The following is a 22,614-nucleotide window of genomic DNA, read 5'->3' as shown; positions in this document are numbered from 1 at the left end:
AAATAATATACGACTTATACATGAATCATCTCCATTCACTCCTAACGAGGAAATTCGGACACACAATCAACATTTACAACAATTCAAATTCTTACAGTCGGTTGACAATGATACTGTCATATTGAATAACATTTAATTTGGCAGTTTGAGAAAATACGAATGACATTTTGGATAACTTGGATTAGCATATAATTTATTCTAGCAAGAATTTGAAACTTCTAACCATCGAAGATATTTAAAGGTCCTTTGACAAGAGAAGATCTCGTTTTACCAAATAAAAATATTTAGGTATCAATGCATTGAAAAGATTGAATGGGAAAGGTAGGAGTTGGTATTTCCTCTGCTTTTCACAAATCCTGTCTAATTGGCTGCTAATGAATGTATTGCACTTCTATCAATTCTGACAACATTTTTTCAACAACAAAGATTCACACACAAGATTTATCAAAAAAATACTTCTGAATACTCATCATAATTATAGTTCTTATTTACGTGATCGGAAATACCATTCATTCACTATCACAGACATGTAATGAGGTATCAACCCAAACAAATCAAACTTTCAAACATAAAACCCTGACATTTCTATCGTTTTCCCAGACTGACTCGATGTGGTTTCCGAAGACGACCGACTGGAACCACGTGACCTATCGGAGGTATCGGACCGGTCTGATCTCTTACGGGTAACATTGTTCTCTATTGGTTTGTTTGCTGATGGCAAGACGCAGCCTGTTACTTCTAAAACAATGATGTTTCCATCATGGTCCATGGTTTCCCATCGAGTGTCTGATAAAGGTTTACAAACATTTGGGAAAAGTGGCACAATATGGCCGACGTCCGTTACACGAAATTGTAATTTTACACATTCTAGAGGTCGAGGTTTTGTCTCCTTTTGGAGTCTTTTTAATGCAAATTGAACGTCGTAATGTGTATGAGTATGCACCGTAAATAAACAGAAGTCTTCCCGTAACAATTCTGGATCCGCTCCTATGATAAGTTTGTAGAAATGTACCATGTCGTCCCAGTTTTCTTCACTAGCGAATATTACTATTCGAATATGCTCTTTCCCATAATGCACCTGCCGAACAGCCCAAAGCGGAAGATCTTCTGAGGTATAAAAGAAGTCCTGACTGTTATATGGATACGGATTAACCCGGCCTCGGGACACTTGCTCCGAATGGTGAAATTTCCATGGAGATTTTTCAAAATGAATTTTGGCAGTTTGAATTCTTTCACATCCTAACATGCCTTCCTCCTGTAAGAATATCATAACGGCGGTACTGGGGAGGCTGGCATCCGAATCAGGGAAGTTTTTCTGTCTATGTTCAGAAACATTGATCCGCTCCGAGACCTTGAAAATATGAAGGTCTGGATCCACCCAGTCAATTACGGGCTGATACATGTCCATCATAGGATAAACTTCGTGAGAATCCGCTAAAAAATGCACAGTTAGCCGATAGGGGTCGCTCAGCATAATGGAATCAATGTCGGAATTTCCAGACAAACTTATGTTTTCCCCTTCCGATCTCATTGACCCGATGGAAGAAATACTGCTTCCTGTGGAGAAAAAAAAATAAACATAAAATAAAAAGGAGAAAAACATTATAAATCATATCATTTGTAATCGAAAAAACTAGGTCTAGAAGTATATTATATCCACTCGGTACCTTAAGTTTCAATGAAATGAAACAACATACACATTTTCAATCTCAAGTTTTACAAATTAGACGCTAGACAAAGATAAACAAAATTCCTAAAACACATGTTCCTATCGTGTCCGTAATTCCTCAGCACGAAATCCGTTGCCATCGAAGTTTTGTTTGCGTTGTGTCAGGAGTTACAAAGTAATGGTTCGAGGTTTCACCTTACTTGTTTGATGTGAGGGGTCTACCCTCTTCTGTGGAAAACCAACACTGGCAAAATCCAAAAAACTCTTCAATTTTCAAATATATGCACCAGATTTAAGACCCCAACCTCGCAGCATGGTTTTATTAACAGAAGTGTTCTGGATATCTTAAACAGGATGACCCTACACATGTTTTTTTTTTCTTTTTTTAGCATTCCCATTATAGCCAACAAAGAGCCTAACCCTAGTGGTTTTAATAAAAAAAAATACTCATTGCAGTGGAAATTATGTTTTTTAAACACAGAGATTTTTAGAGAAATACAATTGTTATGTTTGAGGTTTGAATGACTTCATATTGGAAACGTAAAATTGAAGTTATCTTTAAATAAAAATACAAAAGAAAGACTGCCATAATTGATTCCCTTGGTCTCGTTCATTGCAGTCCAATGTATCGAATTTCCATGGAAGTGCATTGAAAGAAGTTTTTGTAGAAGTTCAACAGAGTAAAACATTTCATAAAGAGATCATCGATGCCCCTCAAACAAAGAACACAGTAAAAAGAAAATTGATATAACAGTTGAATACGCTTTGTTACAGAATTTTCGTGTAAGAAGATTTTACGACATGTTTTAATATTAATGATGCACATTTTTCTCTTGAAGACAATTATGGGTGATTTTTTTAATGGTCATTTCATGAATATTTCGAACATTTCCATTCAGGCTGTTGTTTGAACGTATCAATTAACAGCAATAATTACTTTGTTATAAATAATGAGATTCATTTTATAATTGCCTGCTGCATATTTTGAATAAATTTAAGATATGCTGAGTCATCAGCTTAAGGAAAAATTTAAAAAAAAAAAAAAAAAAAAAAAAAAAAAAAAAAAAACTAGACACCATGAATACATGACTATAATTAAGATGATTAGTCAATGGCTTCCGCTCATGATGAACTGACTATGTGACCGATAAAAAAGAAAAGATAATTGCTGGATCCACAGTGATCCGTCAATGAACTTGAAAATTCGAATTTCGTTAAAACAACTTGGTATAATTATGAGGCATATCCGGTGTCGAAAGATGGGACATACTGGAACAGTAAAATTCCTTACTTCCCCTCTCCATTTTGCCAAAATTCTAGAAATATGTAGAAAAATTAACTATTTTTTTTTTAAATGATAGAACCCACATTGACATCAAATGACCAGTAGGCGTTAATATCTAACACTTCTTTTTAACCAATCTAATTTAAACGAAAGTCTTAAAAAAACTTAACTCATAAAGTAAACTATAGTAAAGTACCAAATTATATTCAGAATCAACAGGGAACAGTTATCATTTATATAAACACAAATGATGTCAGAACTTACCATCATTAGAAGAATTGGAGGCAGACGTTGATAAACTTCCTCTACGTGATCTGTAAAACAAGGAGAGAAAAATCAGAGATGTTTCAGGCCAAAATCAGATTCAGAGAAATAAATAGATGTTACAGGTCAAAATCGGGTACAGAGAAATAAATAGATACCACAGGCCAAAATCAGATCTAGACAAAAAAATAGATGTTACAGGCCAACATTGGGTCTAGAAAAAAAAAAATCAGAAATGTTAGAGGCCAAAATCAGGTCCAGAGATGTTACAGGGCAAAATTAGGTTCAGAGCCGATTATTGCACATAGACAATTGTAGGTGGAAGTTTATATTTTATTGTGCATATTTACACAGGTCCATATTAAACAATTATGACTCTTATTAAAGATCGTGCAGATCCAAATTTAGCAATTGTACATATTCAAGTCTAAGGCCCTACAGGTCAACTCCTAAAATTGTAAAGACTGAAATGTAAAATGTATACGTATTCAAACATAAAAACATTGTACAGGGCAACATTCGAATATGTTTAATTGATCATGTAAAAAAAACTGTAATTATGTAATCGATTGCCTTTTACACACCAGATCTTGCATGCTATCTCTTCCTATAAAATCGTTTTTCTATCAATATCAATGATTAAATAGACAGTGTTGAAGAAAGGAATCGGTGCAGAATAAGTATTGTGTAACTGTGTTAATGTTCAACATAGCCTCTTCGCGTTGTTCCATGTGATTTCTTGGGGAAACTAAATTTCTAATGGGGAGATTTATGGAAGAAAAAAATGCCACTATCACGCAAAAGCCCTATTACTTTCCTTTCATTGCAGCTTTTTGCTTCAGTGACACTTCAAATTCCTGAAGAATAAAATGTCTTTGTGTGAAATGACTGACTTCTTGTTTCTAATGATCGAAACATGTGATAAAGTGCATCTTTATTTCCGCCTGGTAGTTTTTCGGTGTTGAGGAGAACGCCGTTATCGGCCTGACGCGCGCTCGTAGTCAATGGGGTGTTACTGAATTAATCTTTACTTAAAATGTTGAGTGGGCAATAAAATTGAAAATAAAATGAAAATCTTGGAGGGGTATTAATCCACCTTAATAGTGGAAGGTGTTCTTAATGCATATATTGAAAGTTATATATGAAAACTCTTTAAACACAAAAGAAAAGACGATTATAAAATCTCAGTTTATAATCCGCTTGAAAGGGGATCATTTTCTATTGTTATAACACGCTGAATATTTTCCTTGTAGATTTTCAGGTAAACAAACTGAATACACATTTTTCTGAGGATGATCCGACATAATTTGATTGTTTACTGCGCGCACCTGTCATAACAAGAATTATTTCAATGTCGCAAAAAATTGAAGGAAAAAAATCTACTTTTCAAAAGAATTCCTTTATCAACCTTACTTTCCCATTTTAGATTTCAATTGCCTTACATAAGATTATTTCAATACCAGTCCACGTATCTTAGATACTTTATAAGATTTTGGGTATCTCATAGAGAATTCTTTTATATCGGAGAAAGTGCTAATTGTTTAACATATCAGTTTTGTCTCGTTTCAGTGCAACTTCGCGCGATATTGCCGGCCTCCTGCCAAGAATGGGGATATCAAAGATTTCCAGGGATTAGGAAAGGTCCGAATGATTGGGATTAAATTAATAACCCCATCAGACCTGCTTAATGTCAAAACTGTTATAATTAGTTACGGATCAAATATTGTCATTGACAAAACTTTCATAATTTAATCTTTCATATTCACGCCATTGTTTAAAATATTTCAAAGTTTTTGGCTGATCCATTTTTAAGAAGGGTGTCCGTGAAGGGGGAGGGGAGGGATAGATGAAATTAATTTTTGTTCAGACGAGAAAGATCGATGTTTCAATACTACAATTGAGACTCTTCCGTTTCAGCAACTTATAGATTCCGGCAAAAAAGATGAATGCGATTGCATTTCAAATGAACACAACTGCCTTTTAAATTGCTTATTTCAATGACTGGTCATGATGTTTTCGGTTTGTTGTGCATTTGCTTTTTGTCTCTGATGCTAGGAAGTCTAGACAAGAGGTCTAGTAAACCGTACAATCTCTCAAAATAAAACCCATAGGACAAACAAATGCACTCTGAAACTGACAATACTTATACAAATAGCCCTAAATGTGTATAATCTTATCGTATGACTGCTGTGTTCAGACTGTTTGCATTTTGCAATCACAATTATTGACCGCTTATCAATTAAAAAACTGTTCTGTTTGAGATATAAACAGACCCTCACGGATTATAACTTATCAGTAAATAGTCCATAAACCACTTACAATGCATGTAATGTTTCGTTAAAATCATTATTCATTAAAATTGATGCCGTGATTTAAGTCTTGTTTTAACGGTGTCGAATTTCTAAACATACGAGACATTGTAAATCCTTGCAGACTTCATATTACAGATGTGTATCCGATCTCTATAGTCCGGGATGATTCCGACAGGATAAGTAATAAAAAGATTATCATACGTGGCATCGAAAGAATAAACATTTAATTACACAGAATAACAAAACATGAAGCTGTACATTGAACTCTTTTTTTTAATTATTGAAATGCACTGAACAGCTTCTCCATCCGTCAGGTTTCGAGCAGAAACTGTCAATCGGATTAAAACGAAACACAGAAGAACAAAAGGGAACTTCACAATGCGACACATGAATAAATCAAGACATGCTAATACGCTACTGTCTGCAGACAAGATTTATGATTTAGTTAGAATTTTTGGACGTGCATAGAGTTTCCGATCTGCACATAACTTGACATTTTTGACGCAGGTATTTTCTCGTTTGAACAAAAGCATTTTGACAAGATTTGGCATAAAATTAAAAGTTTAAAAGGTTTCAAAAATGCACTTAGAATTATACGATGATAACATTTTACGTCAAAGAGTCCAAATGACTTCCGGTATCAGTGGTTTGACTAACGCCATGACTAAATGTATAGGAATAACTTTTTCATTCTCCACCATAGCCGTATTCTGAGTAATTTGATTCCGTTTGTAAGTTCCAGAAACAATTAAGTACATGCATTGTAATATCATCAAGTTACTATATATACTCATTTAAAAAAAATATTTTGCTTAACATTTCGGCATAAACATCAAACAAACAATTGACGGAAAACATATGTTTACTGATCTCTTGAAAAAATCGACCTTAGATCCCTGAACACACACTAAAACATGTTAGTATACCAACACAATCTCCTCAGGTTCATATCGTTTCCATTTAACACAAAAAGCAGAAGAAGCGATAGTCGCAAATATAAGGAAAACAAGGTCTCTTTGTAGAACTATCAAGGGAAAAAGTACTTAGAATTGATCTATTAAAAAAAATAGTCAACAACAAACAGAGAAGTTTCTAACGACATCAAGATAACTTACAAGATTTGCAATTCCCTCTAATTCTCGCCATTAATTCGCTCCATTTCAGGTTTAAATATGAAGGCAAAGTTTAGAATTCGTTAAATCTAGCCTATTTAGGACTGGAGTGTTTTGATATTGGATTAAACTGGTCAGTAACGGCGAGTATTGTTGTAAGGTACACGACATTCTCTCTCTCTCTCTCTCTTTACGTATAAAAGTTACCACATTAGGGCGCATTTCCACCTCCGTCCGACCCCACTTCTTTGCATGGATAACAGGAATTTAGCCAAGCAAAAGTTAGTATTTCTTTTTGTGATTAGCCGAAAATTGTGCGAATTTTCCGAATAAAGAAGATTAATTAAACTGAGAAAATAGTCGTAACACCATTTTATATCTTAATAATATCAAGACGTTATTAACGTAACTGGAGTTCTCCGACTTCATACCGGTATGTTAATAAAAAAGGGAACTGCTAATATTTAAATATTATACCTGTAGATTTTCCCCCTTTTTCGACTTAAATGTTGAAGTTTAGTCATATGGCAATTAACTATACAGCGAAGGTACTTTGAAACAACATACACATGTTAGTACTTTGAAACCATATATGCATGTATGTATATATATATGTATGAAGGTTCACTGAAACCATACATATGCTGGTACTTTGTAAACACGAAGGCACTTTGAAACCACATGCATAGGTTTGAACATACGAAAGTACATGTGCTTTGAAACCACGTTCACATGTTAACATGTTGCAAAGAACACCAATGAGACGTTTGTTTGATAAACTGTTTGATTAAAAAAAATTAAATTACTTTATGCTTGTTCCAAATCACCCACAAGAAAGCTTTTTTTCTGATCAGTAGATACTTTTTTTCGTACGAAACTTCTTTAAATGTTTGCCTTTCTCAAAAGGTCAACAAAAACTTTAACGACCTCTTTAAAACATTGGTCAACATTGAAGTTAAACTAGCACCTGCTGTTGGTTTGTACATTACAATTAAAGAAGTCTAGGTCAAGTAGATTTTAAAGTTCCTTTTAAAAAAATTGGACACCTGTATTTTAGTAAATCACGAACATCTAAAGAAAATAAATGTAAAATATCCCATCAAAGAACTTATATGTTTATTTGCAAGGTTATAATTATTTATAGAAAAAGGTCATAAACTTAAAGCAAAATTAGAAACCTCTTTCAAGCCGAAGAATGTCGCAAAACTAAACTTTTTCTTTTGCCGATGTTTAACGAAATCCAAAAAGTGTGTACTTATCGTGTATTTGATTTTTTTAAATGTTGAAGAAAATCGTCAAATTAGGTTATCACATGTATTTTAAATCACTGGCAGTTTTCCCGGGCTCTTATTAATCTTTTGCTCTATAAAATTGAAATTAACATTTAAAGAAAATTAAGGAAACAGTTCGCTTTCAATGTATAAAAAGATAACGACGAAATCCTACATCTACATGTATTTTCAAGCATTATTGAAAACTTGATAACAGTTTTCAAACCTATTCACAAGTACGTTAGATAAAACACTTAAGAGATGTATTATCAAACATCATTCGGGAAAAGATGGCTATATAACAATGACAGAAAACTAATGGCGTCATGTTTACCATAACTCAATAGTCCTCAACACAGATATATTACCTCGATGCTTACAAAGGAAGTAAAAGAGAAATCCATTGCAAAAATTGTGTCAAAGTATGTGATTTTATAATTGAAAATGAAGTATACATTTAGTGGGTATGAAGATCAGTTTGTTAAAGCCTGTTTTCAATAGTGTCCTCACTCCAGTTTGCTTTCAAGCATTGCTTTTATTACAATTAAACGCTAGTTACTTTGTTTACAATAATAACGGGGAATTCCTGACACTATTGAAAATTGTCGCGTTGACGCCTTCCCCAAATAAAGCCAGCTTTCTTTACGAAAATAAAATCGTTACTATTTGATAAGTTCTTTCACTTCAAGTATATTCGATCGAAAGTATATTGAGAACGAACACACAAGAACACCGTCATGAGAGCCGAGTTACGTTTTAAATTTATTGCGTAAAGAAAATATATTGTCTGCTGGGTTGCGTTCAAGGTCGCAGTGACTACGTAGATAGCGCTACTAAGATAAACATCTCGGTTAGTCCTGCTTAGGGCTAAAAATCATAGACCTAGATATCGCCTTCGTGGTTCGATCTTGAACGCAACCTGCAATGTGACGTCATCATCTGACACGTAGTCTAAAGTCTAAATAATAAACAAGCATACAAAGATTTTGAAAATAACTCAAATCAGTCAAGATTTAAAAATCCATTGAGAAGGTATCATATCTGTCATATTGCGCCGGTCAGCATCTGCAGGTAGCACTGTGTTTCCCATTTGTCTTTGCGGCATCTCGCGTGATGGTCGCGTGGTTTGGAACTTTATCGAATTTGCCTCACAATGGGTCGGCAGGTGTTAATCCCTACCAAAGAATTGTTCTCCAAATCCATACGTTTGTATCTGATCCCTAATGAATTGGCAAACATCATTCATCAAAAGCTGGGGAGGAAATGAATAGTTTACAAGCGGAAGGATTAATATCTTTTGTTTGTGATGCGCGAAGCAACATATGAGAATTATCGTTGTCAATACCATCTGACTCATTTATGAACCCTCTCGCATCTAACAAACGCTTTATCATAACGAATATCAATTAATTTTTCATTAACATATAAGGTATGAAAGTGCAGTCGACTAATTCCCTATGCCATAAATTATCCGCGCTGACCATACCTTGACAATGAAAATTTCCATCTACGATTTTAAAACCGGTAAGGTGAGCAGATTGTCTACACTGTCGCTTTTCCAGAATCGACCATTTTCCTCTCAGGATGTTCTTTGTCTCTTCTTACAAAGAGCATCAGATGTTCGACCATTTTTCCAGCTTGGCCATTATTATCAAAATGGTCAGTCGATGCATTGGCGGTGATATATACAAGGTGGACAAGACAGCAGAAAAATAGATACCTGAGGATTACCGGACACGGACAACATAAATAAACACTTGACCTGTCCATAATGTGTCACTCGTCAACACATCCTAATGAACATGCATTTAATAGGTGTGAATATATTAAGGGTTAAAAATGAGAGTTATAGATTTACAGTTTTACTTGCAATTATTTTAAAAATCAATTATCGTTGATAATCTGAGATTTTTCTCTTTTAAAGTACGTCAGTTAATGTTCATGGGAAGTGCATATGTACAGTGTACATGTACATCCTTTGAAAGGCATCTTTTAAAGTACGTATATTTAATAAGTTATCAGTGTCATTTGTTAAAACGTAACACATTCTAATTTTCTGTGGCTGATTTGAAACTTGTTCATGATAAATATCTCTAAGAATATATGTATGTATATCATTTATTTCATGTACAAACATCCAAGTAACTGATGTTAAAACCCATGCATGCCCCATCTTGATTGCTTATTATTTAGCTTACATATTATATGAATATGGCACTTATAAGACTGCGATCCGATTTTCAAATATCTGTCGTATACAACAAACCGATTTACCCAGCTACCCGTGGTGAAAATCTATTGCTAATTAGAAATCTACACCATATAAGTGTGTCTAATGAGATTTCTCTGGCCACTCCAGCAACGTTTTAATAAGGACCTCGCCAGGTGCCCGTTTCAGAACAAAAAATGACAAAAGAATTGGTCTGTATATCAAAAGACATTAAAACTTATCAAAATCCGACATGAATGAAACTGGTAAACAGATACGTGTGGATGATTCGCAGCCGCTATGTGGAAGTTAAATAATTTGTTCATCTGTGAGCAGAAGATGATAATTAAGTCCTCAGATTAAGATGATATCGTATTAATTACCAATTTATTAGGATTTTCGAAGTTTAAAATCAGGGTTATTACGACACGTGTTTATTTGATTACAGATAATAACGTGTACAAACATTGACCGGACCCCTAATCGTACTGGGCCTACTTCCTCTCAACGAACCGAAAACTACTTTTTATCATTTCAAGTGAATTTCTCAAATTCCACTTCAGAGAGTTTTGGTTCGTTTTGCGGTTTAATCGCTCGTCATTTAATTTTATTTTTGGCCTCTCTTTTCAATTTTCAGTTGCGTATATTATCATATATCCGACTCAGACCCGCCTTAAACATACCTTTTAATCATTATCCATAATTGGTGAAACTTGTAAATATTCTATTCTATATTGACGCAAAATTTGAAATGTTAGGGGACCATTGTATGTTTGCACAATCGCAATTTCCTTATCCGGTTTTTCTTAAAATATCTTTTGAAATCTAACCTTTAAAGATACAATCAGTTATATGTTAACTGTTATAATCGATTTTTAATGTTTTTATATCTGCATCATAACCGTCTTCGTACATTCTATGCACAAAATACACCTCTTTTTCCTTGGACCACACATTCAAATGGGGTACATAGTTCACGCTTGATATCGACAAAATCAAAACCCTTTGAGAGCTGATAATAAAAAGTTCATTGGTTGTATAGACAAAGGTTATTTCGATTTGAATCAATATTATGAAACATGGGATTTATCAGTAAAAGTTCTTTCAGAAATCGAAATTTGTTTTTTGAAGATTAGATCGTCTACACGTTGATTAGGTCATGAATTAACGTCTTTGTCGTTTATGTCTCAGATATATCTATATGTCTACAAATGGACATTAACAAGCACAGAAATGGGCAGGACTAAATTCCTGCATGCAGAACGAAAAACATAGACCGCAAAGAGGGAAATCAGAAAGTCGCGCACATATATTGCACCACTGGAAGATGATGATGGTATGGTAGCTGCAAAACTGTAGCGTTATGGCTTTATATTTTAGTCTTTGACCATAACATAAAACCATAACGCTACAGTTCTGCAGCTGATGGTATGGATAATGATTTCTTCTAGTCCAACATGTCCTTACATTGCCTAACCCACCCATACTTTCGAGCAAATTTCTCGGATTCTGACATCGAAGAAACTCCCGGTCTCCTGCTAAGTATTTTCATTTCGGGTAGATCCTGTCCATTCTTTGAAGTGACACACACGGAGCAAGGGTTAGGTCGACAGGTCCTCACAAAACGGTTAATTACCAGTCAGAATATTGCTTTTCTGTGCATGAGGTCGTGAGAGAATTCTAATGTATCTAGCTTTTGAGAAAGTTTCAAACTGTCAGCAAGAGGTCATAGATAGATCGACTATTGATGTTGGAAAGTAACGAATAAAAGGAAACAGAGGAAACGCATAAGAGACGAGAGTCTTGTATAATTACATTGTGACACGTGCACAATAGATGTCCCAATTACCTAAACATGTCAGCCACGCCCTCTCTGGAAATCAGAATGTAATTATAAACTATCGACAGAGGGATAATAAATGTCCTATAGACGAAAAAAGATTTTTTTTTTTTCGATTTTCCTTTTCATCATTTGAGACTATCATATTAAAGGAAAGGGAAATTTCTTAATTGGTTCAAATACGTACTAGTATATATATATCTATACATACTTATATATAAAAATATCACTTTCTGTAATTTATATATGATTCTAACATACGATCATATACGTCTTGGTTTTCAAAAAAAGTTTTGTTTAGTTGATATTGTAAACATCTTGTTTTACAAGACGAAGAGCTTGTGGCGTCTTGTCAGAAATTTGACGATTTTTCCTTCATGATTCAATAGTAAAATACAATTTAAAATAGGATCCGTCTGGAGTTGATTTTCAATCAGTACGAAATCTAAGACAATTGTTAAATACCCTGCTCCCTATGGTCTACTTTTTCTCTAAATGTAAAATATCATACAAAAGAAAATTGAGTCACTCAGACCTTAAAACAATGAAATATATCGTCTTACAAGAAGTTCTCTCTCTCTCTCTCTGAGACCCCAAACTTTTGTAAGAAATGACCAATTTTCTTCAGCCTGTGACTACGAAAGTTACATGTGCCCCACATTAAATATTTAGGGGTTCTTCGCGGAATTTTTCTCTCTCCCACGGATGGATAATCTCATTTGGCCGTTATATTAAAGAATCGCAACAGCAGTATGTTAGACTTCCCATAATCTCTATAAAAGTTGAATCTCGTAACCTCTGAGTGTAGTGAAGTACGAATGTTCTTATCACGAGGTGTTGTGTATTTAATACAAATGAAGTGGTTAAGAGTGCCACTGTAAGGTAGCAGTTTATGTCTCCCAGGAACAATAAAGTTCGGGTAAATACAAGACACATCACGAGCGTATTTAATTGAAATCAATCGAAATACAATGGTCGCATCTATGGCAGGTTGTCGTATGAATTTTCCATATCTTGTATACGGACCCTGCTTGGGGAATTTTGATGAGGAATGAAGGTGAATTTGTCAAACATGGTATTTGGAAATGGACAAGGTTTGGCGACCTAGATGATGAAGATTTATATGACAGTCGGCAGGTGCGAAAACAAAATAATTAACCTCCTAATTTAATTATAGATTTATCTTCTTTTCCTGTTTATTTGTGTCAAACCATTGTTGGAGAGAGAAAGAGAGAGAGAAGGAGAGAGAGAGAGAATAATCCAAATACAAAATGTTTTTGTCGTTCCATTATATCTGCACAATTCAATATTCACAAGAATTCCAAACGTCCATTAGGGATACATACAAACTGACACAAAGGTAAGATGTAAACCACAGGATGCCACTGTTTGCAATGTCTGCGAGATTGCCATTTTATTACTGCACGTGTAAGGTTTAGTATCGGGAAATGAATTTGGTGACTATTGGTGCAAAGTCGTACATGATTGCAATTAGTATTCCCTGTCAAACGGGCCCACAAACCTTTGGTGTATATTAATTAAGACAAAAATTCATAAACCGGTAATTCATTTTCTGGTCAATACGAATACATGGCCCATAAATCTATTGGAGACTATTTTGATACTTGTAGCAAGTTCAAAATAACTGGAATTTGATAGAGAATACCATATGAATCAGAAAATAAAGTGTTATCTATATTGCATAATGAACAATGATTCATAGTTCAAGTTTATTAATTCAGCCGGACAATTCATTTACACAATGTGGACCACCCCAATTAACTTTTCCTGTTTTTGCAACTACTTAACGGACTTCAAATAACTTCGCTATTGTCAGTTCTTCGACAAGAAAAACATATTTTTGAGACCTTTCAACAAGAAGAATTTCGTCATCAAACACAAATATGTACGCTTATTCAAATGACGTTTTGCATTGGCTGCGGTTACACCCATTGTAAAAGGTGACAACATGAACGGAAGGTGCTTGAAAAAAGGCAAACAATTTCCTAATCATCTCAAAAGGTCCTAAAATAATCAAACTTGATTACAAGACCTTAATAGTTCCTAGACCATCATACCACCTACGGTGTGTACCGTGTATTATACCTGACCTTATTATTTCAACAATCTCTAAGCTAACGGAAGTCTCTGTTTGACTAACGACCCTTCAGATTAAATTATCTTTTGAAAGCATCTCCAAAAAACACTCGACGATCGTCTTGATCAGTTTTTACGTCGTCAGAGCAAATATGATGAAAAAAGATATATATAGGACGATCCTGAGTGAATCGGCGGATTCTAAATTCAAACGTTCTTTTTCTTATCCACTAAATCTAATAAGGAATTGGATCAAAATTGCAGCAAGAAGTTTGAATGGTGGGGGGGGGGGGGGTCTTTACCATAAATACCTTGAAGAAATAAAATAAAAAAAAAACCTGCCATAATTAATATGCTGTTGCATTTTGATGGTTATGCATACTGATGTGAACAAAATTAAACATGACATGAAATAGAGATACATTTTGTTCACCGCAAAACACCCTCTGATCAGGAAAGGGATCTATACTTAACATTCTTATTGGTTTATTGAAGATCTCGTCTTCCTCGCTTTCCATTATAATACAGTACATTAATTAATTATGCATGGCAGGCTCTTGCTGATTGATAATTAGCAGTTTCGCCATATGTCTCTAAACGAGCAAAGACAGACGTATCAATATTGGACAGACTGTCAAATATATATTTCTACAAAGAAAAGCAATATTCGAGAACCAAAATGCAATTAGCGGTAGGGTGCTGTCTCAAATGAGAAATAGCATATAATTGCACGTGCCTTATTTACCTGTCGGCTCCGCACACCCAAAGAGCGCAGAATAAGTGAGAGCGGATGCCTGCTTAATGTGTATTGAAAGCTTACAGAAAACATCAAAGGTCTTTACGGTGACAAAAGATTGCAGCATGCATTAAAGACAGGGAAAACAACTCCATGATAGACAAGGTGTCTTGGCTAGTTAACGCTTCAAAAATGCTTTGCAATTATTTCAAAACGTTCTCATTTTTCACGACCCTAACATAACTTGAAAGTGTTTAGGAAATAAGCTATAAATATTTACAGTGTATATTTCACATGAACGACTTTCATGTATCTTTCTCCCATTTTCCGGACTTCTTTCCACAAACAATCACACCCCCCGATGGCGAGGGAGGGTCCGTTGTATTACTACAATGGGCCATAAAATCGGGTTAGTAACGGGTTGGCGACATGATTTCGCTGGGTGGGCGTGGATGACACCAGAAACAGATAAAATTAACAACAAAAGCACAGAGGAAAGGAGAAAGTCAATTGTAATAAAAATCGTGGTTAAGGTACAGATTTCAGGTTTCTCGGGTTATAAGCCTTTGGGAGGTATCGAAGACTGATTTGATACTTTTGATATAAAAATTTAAAAATTGCTTCGTTTTCCTGACTTTTTTTGGCCCCAAGAGTACTCGGCAAATTGTAATCAACTCTAACATAAAAGGCAAAGATCCAATATTAAAACGTTAAATAAAGCTGCAACTGTTTGCATTTATTTATTTCCTTTAAGGCAAACCACCCATCTGCACGTGTAAATAAAAAAATAATTATATTTTTGCAACATATTGTTCAAAAAACGCCCCCGAAATCGATATGAAAAGCTAATTAATGATACAGGTATACAATCGATATGTTGTCAGCGAATACAAATCGCTATAAGAGAGTTTCGCGTATAAATCTTTTTTTATGATTATTAAATCAGGCTTTTAAAAAAGACTCAAGTCTTCAATTGCAGGCTACACAATCTCACAAAGAACCCTTTCCAGTTCTACCGCTAATATATTTCCGATTAAGACATTAATCTTGTATATAAGTGTTATTTGATATAATCTTCGTTGGCTTAAATTGGCTATAAAGGTGCACACTTGTATATGCAATATAACATATCAGAATAAATTTCTAATTACATTAGCATTAAAATTTGGCTGGATGGCAGTAGCTATAGGAAATAAAATGCCATTTCATTACTAGGAAGGGATTTAATTTCTCTCTTCGAGACATTCATTTTTAATCCAGTTTTGAGTTGGTTTTCACTATATGTTAGAACTAGTTACGGTGATATGAAGCTATATATATAAAGTTCTATAAACGTTCAGATATATACATTTATTTGTAAAACTTGTTTAGCTTTGTAAATTTATTTTGTAGATGACTTTGTATTGGTCAGAAATGGAGTTCTATAGGAGTATATACACCTATTTAGTGAACACAAAATAAATATATTGATAAGCGTTACTACACTTCGATGGGACACTTAGACTTTAATAAATTATGTAAATATTCCCTCATGGTTCAAAGTGGGCCATAAAATAAAAATAAATGTCTTTTACCGTATAAAGGGTTCGATTTTTTCCACTCTAGAAAAACTCTTTAATACATTCGACAGACAAGAGGTATGTACACATATGTGTATTTTACGAAGACAAACATGAAAAAATAAGAGTTTTCAGACACAACAGTTTGCAAAACTAGACCACATATAAAGGTAACCAAAAATAAAGGTAGCCACACAAAACTGTGTGGATAGGTATACCACATATAAAGGTAACCAAAAATAAAGGTAGCCACACATATAGGTAACTACATATAAAGGTAACCAAAATATCTAAGTAACCACATATAAAAAAAGATAATCAAAAATAAAAATTGCCACATACATATAGGTAACCACAGATTAAGGTAACCAAAAATAAAGGTTGCCACACCTAAAGGTAACCACATATAAATGAGGTAACCACATATAAACGTTACCAAAAATGAAGGTAACCACACATATAAGCAACTACATAAAATAAACTTAAGGCAACCACGCATATAAGTAACCACACATAAGGTAAATTGTATGTGGTTTTTTTTTTCCTTCAAGTGCAGGGATCAAAGATTGACAATTTGAATGTTAGATAGAAATGATTCGATTAAATCAAATATATCTATTGATACAGACATCGTTAATGCATGAACACCTTTAGACGATTAGATACTGCAAGTTTTTGATGAATTAGAGTAGGTCATTTGATAACGGGAGAAGCGCGGGATAATATTTTAATGGTACATATATAGTGATTAATATACAAAGAGTTTGTGGTAGAGTGCGTTTAGTTTCCTTACTTATTGCCCCAGTGTAGGAGGCTGGGTAAGGGTGCGTTTATATTCTTACCTATAGTCCCAGAACGGGTATTTGTTGGTCGTTCCCCCGGGACGGTTCTTCTGGGCGTACGTTCTCTTGACATAAGCCTCCATTTCGATCTCCTTTTAACCCATCGTCTGCTTCAGAGATTTATCTTCTGCATCCAGTGATCATCACTTAATTCATTAAAATCCAATACACAAATAACGAATATCCAATTCCTTTCGTATCTTGTTAAGTAGCTCAATAGAGTGTCGTTTGAATGCTTTCAAATTAGTAATATTAAGCACCAAGTTCCGTCAAGAATTCTCATTAATTTCCATTTATGTCCAATTAACTGTAATTAAACAATCGAGAGCGAATTCAACGCTATATCACTTGTAAACATTATCACTGTTCGCCAATCGTTCGATTGCGCTCTAATGACTAGACCTTTTACCGGTGTTATGTAGATATATAAATATCGACAAGAGATTTTGCTACCTGTTTTAAAATACACGCACCATTCCACCAGTGTATACGTACAATCTAACAGCGCGAGTAAGATGTCGTCTGTTTCCCTCCTTTTCCATTGATTGACGACGTCACAGGTACGTGCTGAAGAAGATCCATGATAAAAATCTGAAAAGGTGAACATTAAGGAAAAAAATGAAACTATGAATGTATAGGCTTTAAATTTTCGGTTCTGTAGACTGTCATAATGATTCAATAGTCAATATCTTACTAAACCCTTCTTCTTTATAACGTTTATGCAAGGCGACCTATGCTTCTTTAGGTGTGCAATGGACTGCAAGAGCGAAACGTTCAGGAGAACGAATAAAGTCCTCAACACTTCGTTGTAAGGGTATTAGAGAAACAAAAGGCGTTTACACCTTAATGGTAAACGAAATATAGCTTATGACTATCCATTAGACGCACCTGCATGTAATAAAAAAAAGTCTTATCTCCATAAGTGTTGATGCCAACCGAACCTAGCTCCTCCTTTTGCTAGTACATAAAACAAGGTATGCATCTCCAATGAATCGTTCACAATTTCCTTTAGATCCGCGCCTTTATTGTTCCTCTTTATGTGGATCACTTCTTCGTGATAAGAAGGTTTGAATTGCTACTTGTTTAACACAAATTTTTCCAAACTTTAAGTTTGTATCCCGTATCATTCCAAAACTTGACAATTAAGCTGATGCCAAATTTATATCAGTTCTTCTTAATGTACTTGTTTTTACACAACTTTTATTTTAAGCGGAGCTTTCAGAACTTAAGAAATTGTTAATGTTTGCTTAACAGTTTTGGTTTAAAAAAAGTTTCTTGTGTACGTTTAACCCGTTACATTCTACGGGGTGGTAGTCTTTACTTCAGCACATTTGTTATATAAGCTGTATGGTTATATTTTAGAAAATTTGACACGCAGTTTATATATTCGAGCACACTTATTTATCGAGTGGTTAATCGAACAAACCTTACTTTTTGAAGAGACATACCCAGTATTTCTGACATCTTTTCCTATTGCAGGTCAATTCAATTCAAAATCTTTCTTCAGTTGTTCTCAGATGGTCTTAAAGCATTTAGCTTTAAAATCTATCATCATGGACATTTTTTTTTTTTTACTTTGACTTCGCAAAAACATGAATCATATGATTTTCTGAATGGGTTAATTTTTCAAGTATGTATATTTATATCTTAACATCGGTTTTTTTTTTTGGGGGGGGGGGGGTTATCATTTTTTCTTTATCTGTCTAGCTATATACAAGAAGTACAGTGTGCATTTTTAGAAATTTATAGAAACGATCCAAAAAAAAAATATTGAAGTAGTCATTTTCTTTTCATATTAATTAAAGCCCATCCATTATACTTCATTGATGATGTTTTCCCTCCCAACATTTAAAACAATGTGATGCAAAAAATCCACGACACTGTTAACGATTTTCCAATTATATTCGTACAAACTGAATCCCTACTTTGTAAATAACTCGACTGCGATTTACATTGGGTCACAATAGACTGGGTCGCGTTACCCGTAACGGTCGTGCAAATACGCGCACATTGACACTAACCGTGGGGCAGTTGTACCTGCTGGTTCTTTGGTTATGTGACCAGAAATTGATTTTTATTAGGGATGCTAAATCGAATCCCGTTTCACGTTATAAAAATATTTTTTCTTAATTGTCCATGTTGGTCTTTTTTTGTCGTCTGTGTTAGAATGTACATGTAAATACCTATATACATGTAGGTTAGATATATACCATACACTTTGCAACATTATTCAACTCAGTATAAATGATCGCTTTTTTTCCACATGTTTAAAAAGTGTATTAAAATTTCATAGTTTAGGTCGATTTGTGTAGAATAGCTCACACTCTATTTTGATGGGTGTTGTATTTATCTGTAAAAAGTGTTAAGTCGTTATATAGTCAACTTTTTGTTGATGTGTTGGAATGTAATCAAGGGGATTTGTGTTTTGATTCATACACACACAATTCAAAATAATTTTTTTTCTTTTAGGCTTCATTTTTTTTTCTTCATTATCATGTCATAATGTCATCTCTACCAGACGTTGTTATGTAGAAATCTGTCAGTTTCTGGATCTGTAATAATGCTGTCCACAGAATTCATTAACCGAATTCTTCGCCTAACCTTAATATTTTTTCACTTGAAATAGAAAAATCATTCTGGTTTCCATGGAAATCATATACGTTTCCATGGATAAATGCTAGGCCTGCATGTTTCTGCAAATGACGCATGTACCCTAAGATGCTACGAGTTCTGTAATCAATACAAGTAGATAATATCTACAAGCAATTCGTTTTCCTAGGTAAAAAAAAAATATTCACCTCTATTTTGACTTCTTTCATTTCTTCTGGATCCCGCGGGAACTTATCCTACTTTCTAATCTTTCAAATAAAATTTCTGTTAAATATTCAGGACATTTCTAGGGTATCACATAGTCATCAGGAAAGAATTAAAATATTAATATACCTAGATGTAACAAATGATTTCAGACTGTCGGTAGGTCTGTTTTAAACCCATACCTACATTGGAAGGTCACAGAAAAACAGGAAATGTTGTATAAGGGGGGCTTTGCTCTGATTTAGCTATAGTTTGACACTAATCTGTTATTTTTATTTTTTACGTAAAGTGATTTTGATTCACTGTTAAAGTGCAAAAATAGTGCCACACTGCAAGAATTGGATCAATATTTTCAAATAATGATCTAGTCATGTACTGGAAATGCCGATAAAATGAAAAAAAAATGCAAGTCTGCATTATGTGTGTACATATGTAATGAACTCAGGCAAAAATACACGTGCATTGATTTATAAAACTGCACACAGAGTAAAAAATGCAAGTTTGAAGATGTCATATTTTAAATTAGAAGGAATGTTTGTCAAACAATCAAAAAAAGTACTTAAGGTCATTTCAAATTTTCTATAAATCGCAAACCTTTAAAGGGGATTACCAATATAAAGACTGGCTTTTCAATGAGATTAACAACTTTACAAAACAAGTTAAATATTGGAACCTTTCATCTATTTTCAAGCAATTTGACTATCGGATTTAGGATAACTAGATTATATTGATTGTGAGAATTGAATTCATGTTATGTAGTACAGAATTGGAGTTATTTTCATAATGCTTTGTCCTGCTGGGGGAAACGAAGCTGGTTAAATTTACCACGATCAAACGGAAAAGAAAAACTGCTTATTCAAGACTCCAGGCTCGAGAAAAGGGAAAAAACATTACACTGTTATTTTATATATCTTTAAAAGATTATATGTATAAATGTCGACAGAAAGGGTATAATAGTGCTATTCAATTACGTTATTTGTTCTGATTAATTTAACTCCATAAAACACAATAATGAAGAACATTTCAAGGTCATCTCTGGCATAAATCAAGCAAATCCATTTTTGTTACGGTGACCTGTACAACAGCAATAGAAAATTCCTTAGTTGCTGTACTTAAAATACTATCAAGGAAGTAAATGTCCTGCAAAAAAGTTTTTTTTCCCCAGTGGACTGCATGTTTTTCTTTAATTAGATTTAGCCTATATTGTTGTTTTATTAGACGTGCACATCTCGTTCGCTTCATATGTTTAAAGTTTCCAACACAGTGACCATTTTCTACCTTATACACTGTACAATAGCACAGAATGTAACAAAGATTAATTACTTTCACCACATACTTGCATGTGGATAAATGTACTTAATATTATAAGGATATACAGGATACGATATACACAAAAATTTGGCGCCTATATCATAGGGGCTCGGTTTCAGGACGGTGTATTTTGTGTATTGTGTGTTTTTCTATGTATATCTAAATATATGATAATAATAAACAATGAAAATCGCTGCAATTTGCACTTAAAAAAATTTCTTGTACATAAAACAGCATATACGTGATATTTAATTTATGATTTTAAAATAATTTTTTTTTCGATAAGTTTTCAAAATTACTTGGATACATTTGTAAGTAATGGAATGCAACTGGCTTTTTCACAGTAAAAACAATTTAAAAAAAAAAAAAAAAAAAAAAGTTCTGGAGATGCCGGGGATCGAACCCGGGGCCTCTCACATGCAAAGCGAGCGCTCTACCACTGAGCTACATCCCCACGTTGAAAATACAGTGCATTAAAGTAAATCCATGCAATGCACAACAATATCGCTAAACTTGGTAGAAAACATACTTCGGATCAATAAAATTAAACATAGGTTCAACTCATATAATATCATATGAAGTGTAAAAAAAAAAAGTTCATTATATGTATACAAACTAAATCCCAAAGCACATGAACTGGACTGTTTGAAGCAATATATGCAAAGTAAAAAGAAAGATAACTCCCAAACTTTGAAGGCGTAGTGCAAACGTACACTGGTATAATAAGAGTTATTCTTCTTTGAACTCTGCATACAGTCCATTTAACTGTTTTATAAGGTCCACTTCTTGGAAACTAGTGTTTACCAAATTATTCTAACACGGACAAATCAAAATGTATGCTTAAGATCCGTTTTCAGGATGGTTTAATTTGTGCATTGTGTTCTTCTATGTCTGTCTAAATGCACCCGAAGAATCATCTAAACTTTTGTTTGAAAAAAAGGATAGTTAAACCAGGGACCTATATACTTACTTAGTATATATGTCCCTGGTTAAACATGTTTAACTTAATTGTGTGTTTTGTTGTTAATTTACCTGTTTACGGCATGAATCTTCAACATCTCCAGGATCTTTTTTGCCGGTTTTCTTTTATTATTCCTTTTCCCTAAGTTCAGAATTAAATCATAATTTTCGTTTACCTTTAACATCGAACAATCCCATTAAAATGGAATGTAAAATTATCCACATCAATATGGGAAAAAATTAATTAGCTAACGTCCATGTTCTTAGAATTTTTCTTTCAAACATTTTTTTAATTCTTCAATGTATGCTAAATAACTGAGTATGTTTATTTAG

General features: G+C 33.9%; 1 protein-coding gene and 1 non-coding gene across 3 annotated transcripts; both read right to left on the bottom strand.

Annotated features, from left to right (window-relative positions):
- Positions 1 to 245: 245 nt before the first annotated feature.
- Positions 246 to 17,687, bottom strand: LOC133180293 (protein FAM124A-like). Of its 2 annotated transcripts, XM_061314834.1 has the most exons (3): positions 17,197 to 17,687; positions 3,219 to 3,268; positions 246 to 1,557 (listed from the first exon to the last, which is right to left on the bottom strand). In XM_061314834.1, the coding sequence occupies exons 1-3, from the start codon at positions 17,277 to 17,279 to the stop codon at positions 563 to 565; spliced, it is 1,128 nt and encodes a 375-aa protein (XP_061170818.1). In that variant the 5' UTR covers positions 17,280 to 17,687; the 3' UTR covers positions 246 to 562. The 2 variants fall into 2 exon arrangements, with proteins under 2 accessions (XP_061170818.1, XP_061170819.1); XM_061314835.1 differs by lacking the exons at positions 3,219 to 3,268; positions 17,197 to 17,687 and adding an exon at positions 1,698 to 2,003.
- Positions 17,688 to 21,703: 4,016 nt separating this feature from the next.
- Positions 21,704 to 21,775, bottom strand: Trnaa-ugc (transfer RNA alanine (anticodon UGC)). Its single transcript has one exon. It is a non-coding gene; the product is annotated as a tRNA-Ala (tRNA).
- Between the last annotated feature and the right edge of the window lie 839 nt (positions 21,776 to 22,614).

The sequence above is a fragment of the Saccostrea echinata genome, unplaced genomic scaffold, assembly GCF_033153115.1.
Source record: "Saccostrea echinata isolate AGI-Se365-2 ecotype Australia unplaced genomic scaffold, CSIRO_AGI_Sech_v1 ptg000006l, whole genome shotgun sequence".
Taxonomy (NCBI): domain Eukaryota; kingdom Metazoa; phylum Mollusca; class Bivalvia; order Ostreida; family Ostreidae; genus Saccostrea; species Saccostrea echinata.
Note: the sequence above shows the minus strand (reverse complement) of the source record. Positions and strands in the feature narration are given on the sequence as shown.

What these genes read in the sequence shown, in the direction of transcription:
- LOC133180293 (XM_061314834.1), bottom strand. Translation starts at nt 17,279, where the DNA reads ATGGAGGCTTATGTCAAGAGAACGTACGCCCAGAAGAACCGTCCCGGG. An exon ending in TACCCGTTCTGGGACTATAG is followed by an intron (nt 3,269 to 17,196) that starts GTAAGAATATAA and finishes CTTGTTTTACAG; the next exon opens with ATCACGTAGAGGAAGTTTAT. An exon ending in CTCCAATTCTTCTAATGATG is followed by an intron (nt 1,558 to 3,218) that starts GTAAGTTCTGAC and finishes TTTTCTCCACAG; the next exon opens with GAAGCAGTATTTCTTCCATC.